The sequence below is a fragment of the Lipophrys pholis genome (genome assembly GCF_963383615.2).
Source record: "Lipophrys pholis genome assembly, chromosome: 5".
Taxonomy (NCBI): domain Eukaryota; kingdom Metazoa; phylum Chordata; class Actinopteri; order Blenniiformes; family Blenniidae; genus Lipophrys; species Lipophrys pholis.
Window position 1 is genome coordinate 13648593 of NC_137628.1, and position 8346 is coordinate 13656938.

At 40.7% G+C, this 8346-nt stretch overlaps 1 protein-coding gene across 1 annotated transcript; it reads left to right on the forward strand.

The window, feature by feature from the left end:
- Positions 1-2278: 2278 nt before the first annotated feature.
- Positions 2279-3949, forward strand: LOC308110218 (trypsin-like). The gene is made up of 6 exons (XM_080464389.1): positions 2279-2384; positions 2520-2706; positions 2895-3089; positions 3187-3248; positions 3389-3534; positions 3611-3949. The coding sequence occupies exons 1-6, from the start codon at positions 2336-2338 to the stop codon at positions 3794-3796; spliced, it is 825 nt and encodes a 274-aa protein (XP_080320515.1). The 5' UTR covers positions 2279-2335; the 3' UTR covers positions 3797-3949.
- Positions 3950-8346: the final 4397 nt, after the last annotated feature.

Here is an 8346-nt window from a genome sequence, read left to right on the forward strand (position 1 = left end):
TATGGATTCAAATCATCAAAATCATTGACTGACTTTATGATGTAATAAAAGTATTACACTATTAGGGGAAAAATATTTTGCCATAATGTAATAACAGACCCAAAATGTACCAAGTTGAAACATTTTGGGCAAAAAGCTTTTAGGTTTTGGGCTAAGCATCTTGTTACATTATTGATCACTTATTACATTTTGGGTTTTATTACATTTAGGGTTTTATTACATTTATTTCTTCAACACATTTGTTCCATTATTGGCCAGTCACTACATTTTGGGTTTTATTCCTTTTTTAATAATTTTTTTTTTAACATTTTGGGTCGTTGTTACATATCGTGCTCTAACAAGCCTTCATGAATGTGATCACGTATTATCTTCCTTCCTCAGTTTCAAGTTGAGTAAATATCCCATCTTGAAATAGTTGCGTGGAAGTTTATCTCTCTGAACAGCTTTCATTATTCTGCTTTAAGAATGACCCAGCAATTTACTCGTGTGATTTTATCACGTTTTATTTGTTTTCAATTTAACTTGTGTTGTTTGTACACCAAAGTAAAGATTCAAAAGCATGTCCTCCAATGTGCACGTTCTAGAATATCATAATAATATTAGTTGCTCTACTTTCTCCTCTCTGAAAATTTTTTTTAAAATAGAAAATATACATATACACATACACATACACATACACATTGTCTGTTCTCCGTGTGCAAAACTATTTTGCACAATGTAAAACCGCTGTAGTAATGACTGAATTTCTCTAAGTGGGATTAATAAAGTCTAATTTAATGTAATTGGATCTAAAATATGCACCTTCTTCTATAACTGGCTAGTTAATGGGCAATGGAAGCCTGATGACAACATTGATTCAATCACAATGAGATGGAGCGAGGAGACGATGGACGGCGGCTCCCGAAAAGCTGTTCAGGTTGAAAACTGCAGTAAAGATATTTTCAACAGCAATCACATACATTGCACACAATTCCATACATACCATATTACCAAGGTCAGAAATAAATGAAAGGGTGACAATGAAAATGTCTCGAATGTCTGCCAAGGTCTCAAGGTTTGTGACGAACGATGTTCAGTGGAATATATTGAGTAATTAATATGGTGTCCCTGAAGTTGATGTGTTAGGGTTAGACGTTTGGCATGTCTCCAAACATCCTCAGCAACTTCTACAGCTGCATTGTTGAGCCCATCCTGACCAGCTGCATCACCGTGTGGTACGGCTGCACCACTGTCAATGGACCGCAAACATCTGCAGAGGGGGTTGCAGACCGCTGCAAAGATCCCCAGGACTCCACTGCCCTCTCTGCGGAGCATCTACAAGCACAGAGTCCACAGGAGGGCTGCCGCCATCATCAAGGAGCCCACTCACCCCAACACGGACTGTTCACACCAGACTTAAGAACTCTTTCTTTCCCTCTGCTATCAGACTCCTAAACAGCTGACAGGAGACCAATGGACTATTCATGCCCCCCATACCTCTTGTTTACACTGAATTTGCAGAACTTCTGTACTGTATGTGCCCTTTAGATGTGCACGCGTACAGGTCACATCTCATCCAGGTACTGCTGACTACCTCACACATTAATGTACAGACTATATATATATATATTTTTTCTTCTATCTTAATTTGTATATTCTATATATCACTTGTACATATCACTTGTACTTTTGCGTAGTTTAATATATAGGTTTATTGCTCAGTGTTTGTAAATTATTATAGTTTTTATAGTTTTTTAAACTTATGTGGCGTTCGGTGTGGGCGGCAAAGTAAGAATTCCATTGTACAGGGAAACATGTTTTTTTACTGTGCATATGACAATAAACACTTTGAATCTTGAATCTTTGAATCTTAGTAACAAGTGTGAAAGCAAAAAGAACGTGAGCTGGTTTGATAAGACCTAGACTGCGATAAATGCATGATTGTATGCAAAAGCGGATCATGTTGAGTGTTTTCAGGTCGCAGAGGTCAGTATCTGTGAAAAACAGACCAAGGAAGAAAGAGTGGTGAACCGACGGCCGGGCCGCAGGCAGCCAAGGCGCGTCGATGCACGCGGTCCTACGGAGGCACCGCTATACACCCTACAGGACTCGAAGCATGTGTTGATAACACCCTGTCATATACCACAGTGCAACAGGACTGCTGAGGTTGTGAAACAACATTAACACATGATGAGTGTTTGTTTTTTTTATGTTTTTTTTTTCTTTCTTTGTTTAGTCCAGGTCCTTGAGCTAATAATTCCTTAAAAGGAGATTTCTCCGTGTCTTACTGGCCAATCAGACTGAGTGGACATGCTTTAAAAGCAGAAAGTGCGGCCCGTCTGTTATCAACAAGCAAATGAGGGCGATGGCTCATCTCACACTTCTTCTCCTCATGCTGTGGCTTGGTGAGCTGACACTCCCAAATCGATTCTGTCCTACTGTAGCTCATTTTCTATTTCCATGTTGTAAATTGCTGTTTTCTACCGCGCAAAAAACAAAAGAAAGAAGAAAAAATTGAGGTGAAATATTTTCTGTTGCAGGTCCTGGCACGAGCTCGGCGCTGCATCGGCAGAAGAGACTCATTGGAGGGAACACGTGTGGACCAGGGGAGCGTAACTACCACGTGAAACTCCTGGCGACAAACGGTTCACATGAGTCTCTCTGCGGTGGCTCTCTGATCCATAACCAGTGGATTCTCACTGCAGCTCACTGCTGGATACCCGGATGGTGAGAAAGTGCCAGCTTTTTATGCCAGTGCCAGTAACTGTTGGTAACATTAGAGTGATCCTATATCCACAGTACCTGTCATGCATTAAAAGCCTGAACTAGATATTGTCTTCCTATCACTGCTACTGTTTGCATGTTGGTAGTCACTGGCATCCATAGTAATTGAACAGAACCTATTCTTTTTGCAGGATCATGGAAGCAACTTTAGGGGTTCATCCAGGGCCGGGAACGACTCATCGAATCATGGCTAATCCTGTGATATTCACAGACAGAGACAACAACAACAATATCAGGAGCCACGACATCATGCTGCTTAAGCTGCCTCAACCATCCACAATTGAGCCCATAGCTCTTCCTCATGACTGTCAAAATCGTCCTCCTTTGTGAGTCGTAGACTTTCACACTAAAGAAACCTGACACCTCAGATTTCTTTTAAGAAACCTTTTCTGTAGACGTTCATACTCTTTTATTGTATTTCAGAGGCGCCTCGGTTCGATTGGCAGGATATGGTGCAACACAGATGGACCAGAACAATCGCAGAGGTGAGACAAAGTTAAATTAATTACAACTGATTAAAAAAAAACTAACTGAAATGACATTGATTTTCATTTATCTGATTATTTGTAGAATTGGTTCATTATCAAAAATACTTGTTGACTCCTTCAATGTTTTTATTATGTAGGATCTGTTCGTTCCCCTACTCTTCAATGTGCCGACCTTACTGTTGTGGACTGCAAGAAGCTCCGGAACATTCTGAAATATTCCACTCTAAACTATCGGCATTCGCACTGGTTCTGCGTTCAAAGCCCTGGGAAAGATGTGTGCCCAGTGAGTTGCCACTCCGAAGCCTGTAGTCGTTACATGTTCTACCAGTATAGTTAAAACACACACAACTCTTTTTCAGGGGGACTCTGGTGGCGGTGTGGTGTACAAAAACAGAATTTATGGCGTCCAGGCTTTCACCGGTAATGGATTCTACGCCTGTACCGAGCCAGCAGGAGTTATGGACGTTTGCAAGTACATCAATTGGATCAAGAACACTGTTAACAGAAGAAATTGCCTTAAATCGCTTTTTAGGCAGTGTGGATAACTGCATGTATTTGAAAATGCTGTGCAGCTACTCCTAATTTTGAGCTTCTGAAATTTTTTTTGCTGAGAAACGCTGATCTTTAAAGCTGTTATTCGCTCACTTTTCACAGTGTCAATGAAAATAAAGTGGGCTGCTTTAAATAAAATAAAAAAACAAACAAACTCTACGCTGACTTTTATTCCATTTATCCTTTTGTTCCATTTATAAGGGAACTTTTTGTCACTGTCATAATCATCAATCATGTGCAGTGAATTCCAGAAAAGTCCATCCGGAATTTTCAAATTGTGTGACAAATGACGCATAAATACAATTTTTGGGGGGCCATGGCCAAGCAATTGAACTAAATGTGTGCAAGTTTAGGGTGAAACCAACAGCTGTGGAAATATGTTCCTGGTGAGAAGCTCCCTCAGTCTGGAAGCAGAAAATATGTCATTTCCATCTCTTGCAGTCTGAAACAAACAACGAATCTGCAATATCACATATCCATGCAAATATTAGATCCAAGAAGGTTGCATTTGAATTAAACAAGGACAAAGAAAGCCCCCAGAAACTACAGACCCTATGGTGCTGCAATGCATAAAACCACAAAGGATATCTTAGCATGAAGGTGTGATTATATTACACAGTAGGATCACTCCCTGCTGATATATTTCATGAGAGTATCGCCAATCTGTAAATACTGTTGTTGTATGTCTAATAGCCAGGAGCAGACGATGGCACATGGTTCACTGCTCTTTCATATGTTTATGCTTCTATTTCATGGAGCAATTTTTCAGGCTTTCACTCCTGTAATGTATCTGTACCTCCTGGGAACTTTGGAACTGATCCTTCATTCACCGGCATGATTGTGAAGCTGTCCATGCTCCACACTGCAGAATCCAAAACCGAGAATCTGATTTCCTCCCTCACATCGTCCTGGTGTAAGTTCACCATTTGATCACACCATGACGCGCTTTGTTTCGTGGTGTGTAGCCTACTTAACCTCCCACATCTCGAACAACACCTGCCAGAAAACACTGTTTCGTGCCAGTTGAGCAGCCACTCAGTCCACAATGAGTTGTTGTTTATTTGATTTGTATCAAAGTGCTTCTGTTCTCCTTTGGTCCATTCCAAGACATATTGGCGGACACCTACATTAAGTCATACATAGATTAAGTCCTAAAGTTATACAAGGGAATCACGTGAGTAGCAGGATTCTCCTGGTACTCTTATGAAGCCATGGCAGTTTCTAATAAAGAGTTGATTTTGAATGACACGTAATTAATTTAACGTAAGCACTATCTCTAACTATCGGTCTGGCGATCCCTGGAGGCACCTTGATGTTCAGATGTTTAGTAGCCCTCTAATTATGCATTTTATTTGTATTTAATGTGCTTGCCTGTCTACCTACAGCATTAGTTTTTATCTAAAGTTATTCAAAAGTCTAAAGTTAGGGACGAGGAGGGACAGGGCTTTGACGCCGGCTCGTCTCATTCCTGATTTGGGGGATCGGGGTGAGTTAACCCTCACGGATCTCGGGCGAATCCCCAAGCAGGGGAAGGGAAGGAGGTGAAGGAAAATAAAGGAATGAGATGCACGGAGGGAGGGCAGACGAGAAGTGTGCAGCCACCAAGACGAGGCCAGTGAGTGTCAAAGTAAAACAGGATGGGATGAAACGAGCAAGACTAGCAGACTGAAACCTGACAGTGGAGGGATCCCGGCTGATCTGGAGGACTTTAGGATTTTGGTTGTTTGGATTTTTGGTTCTTGGTTCTTTCACCCTCCCAATTAAATGAGTTTTTACACAAACAGTAACACAACACCCAATGCATCTCTTTCACAGCACAGCCAAAATACAATTTGATAACTGCAATGTAACTCCAGCAGCAGCCGAGCCAACATACCACACCCTTTAATCTGATTGGTGGGTGCCGTCATTGGCTCAAAGTAATAATGGGACGTTGCCGTCCATCACTTTATGATGAAAAGAAAGTCAAAGAATCAAGCCTGAAAGTGGTGTGAAACAAAAGTGTACGTCTCTGGTTGCAGTTTGAGGATAATTATTCTTTTTTTTTTTATCGGCGTCACAATATGTGGTAACTGACAATGGTAAAATAAGTGATGATCTTGTTTTGCAACATGCTCTGGATTCTGATGGATGGCTTAATAACTGCATCGATCAAGATGCTGCAATTTAACCAAGCCGAGCTCATATTAATGTTGGCAGTGGAAAATAAATAACTCTAAATAAATACACGAACTTAGGCACTGACTCCTCCAGAGTGATATTTACAAATGTATGAACCCAATAGAGGCACTGAACTCTTCAGTTTACACAATGACTATTGATCGCCTTTGATTAGATTGAACTTCATTGAGTTGTTTAGGGACAAAATACCACAAGAAAAATAAAAAGGTACATAGATGGCCACAGACATCTTTTTTCTCCATTTATTGCATTCATCATCACAATCCTACCATGACTATTTATCATGTCCAATGGCTTAGAACTCATACAGAAATACATGGAGAAGGTCAGAGTGGAGTTTGTGAAATACATGTAAATATGCATTTAATTGTATGAGAAAGCGGATTATAGACCGGGTTATTAGTACATTATATATGTCCTAATTTAATTGTTTTTTGAGGGCTCGGTTTTAATTTTTTTTATTTTCAGTATACACACACGCGCACACACACACACACACACACACACACACACACACACACACACACACACACACACACACACACACACACACACACATATATATAAATAAAATATGTGTGTGTGCTGAAATTGTTTTAAAAAAACAAAAAAATAATTACAGCTGAAAATGACTTAAATCTCAACATTAAGCCAATTTTGATTATGATAACATTCTAGTGCAAAATTCAGTGAAATATCCAAAAAACTAAAGCTTTTGTATTATGCATGTTTTTACAAAAGTCACCATAATGCTAGTGTGCTTTTTTGCAAGAAGCTTTCATCCCAGCATCCCACCATCACGAAATGTGTTTAAAAAATAAATAAATCTATGTCTATTCTTTTAAAATGTCACAATTTGCTTGGTGCTCTGGCTGGACTGGAGTCTGTTGAGGGACCGTTTTGGCCGAGGGTCTTATGTTTGACACCCATAAGCTAAAGTAAATATTTAATCAGTGCTAATATTGTATATTACTTTTTTAATAGAAAATTAGTTCATATGGGAACGGTGTTTAGTCAGAAGCATTTCACGTGTCAATATTGGAATGTCTGAGTGAGTGATTGAGGATCATGAAGGGAAAATGCGCAAATATGCCCATTTTTATTGCAAAAAATGTATAAATAAAATGGAATCACATAGAAATTGCGTTTCTAGCACATGCGTGCCATTACAAAAATGATTAATGAGTACATATTTTTCTCACTATTGCTTTCCGTGATGAGAGACGCTCTGGCTCGTGCGGACTGTGTTTGTGTGCGTGCGTAATTACGCATCGGGGTTCAGGGTGGGCGGGTTGAAGTCTGCGCTTCAGTTTCCCTGCTCTTGCACACACACACACACACACACACACACACACACACACACACACACACACACACACACACACACACACACACACACACACACACACACACACACACACACACACACACACACACACACACACACACACACGGAGCTGTGCGAGGATCGCGACAGTCTTGAAGCCAATTTTATTCCATTTCCACGCTGACGGGGAGGAGAGACGGGTGCACAGAGGTAAGCGCGTTTCTACCCCACTTCACTCGTTCTCTCGTTGTACTCTTTTCTTCCTCAGGTTGCAACTATTTTAATCCCAAATTGGCACGTGGCATCACAAATGAAATGCAAAGTTAGTTCGATGGTCAGGGAAGTGTTTCCTCTCACTGTCGGACTATCTGTTTTGTTCTTAGACAGGCTTTATCAGATGCATGTTTGTTTGGAGTATAAATCTTGCTTCAAGTCATTCAAATAACATTGACCATATACCCCCAAAACAGACGTTTATAGCTGGTATTTTTACATTTCCAAGCGCAATATCCAATGTGTTTTGGCAGGAATCAGGAACATTTTTCCTGTTTCGGCATCATCTATCTGTCGTCGCTGCATCGTACGAGTGACACAGATCATTTGTCTGCTGCTAATCCTTATAAAGTGATCAGCAGCGGTGCCAAAAGGAGAGAGAAGTGGCGAAAGTGGTCACGAAATAACCTGAAAGGGGGGAAGGGGGGGGGGGGGGGGGGGGGTACTTGAAGAGAGAACTGGGAGGGAAATGTTATTGTTGATGAAGATGAGAGAGGAGAGGAGGGAGACGTGATAATGTACAGGGGGGTAAAAGGGTGAGAGTGAGGCAGAGGATGTTGGGAGGTTGAGTTGAGGGCAGGAGAAGGAAAGAGTAAACCAGCAATGCTGTGCACTGTTCATCCAGGTCATTTTTTATTTCAGTTTGAACGGTCACTGAAGCTTCCAACCTTTTCAATAATAACCTGCAGAAAGAAAACTTCTCATGTATCACTTGATAATAAGTTCAGGTTTTGACGCCTCTTACATTGTCGCTAATAGTGT

Bases quoted from the DNA above. Each gene is read 5' to 3' on its own strand.
- LOC308110218 (XM_080464389.1), top strand. From the start codon at position 2,336: ATGAGGGCGATGGCTCATCTCACACTTCTTCTCCTCATGCTGTGGCTT. The intron at 2,385-2,519 runs GTGAGCTGACAC...TTTCTGTTGCAG, and splicing joins TCTCCTCATGCTGTGGCTTG to GTCCTGGCACGAGCTCGGCG. The intron at 3,249-3,388 runs GTGAGACAAAGT...TTTATTATGTAG, and splicing joins GGACCAGAACAATCGCAGAG to GATCTGTTCGTTCCCCTACT.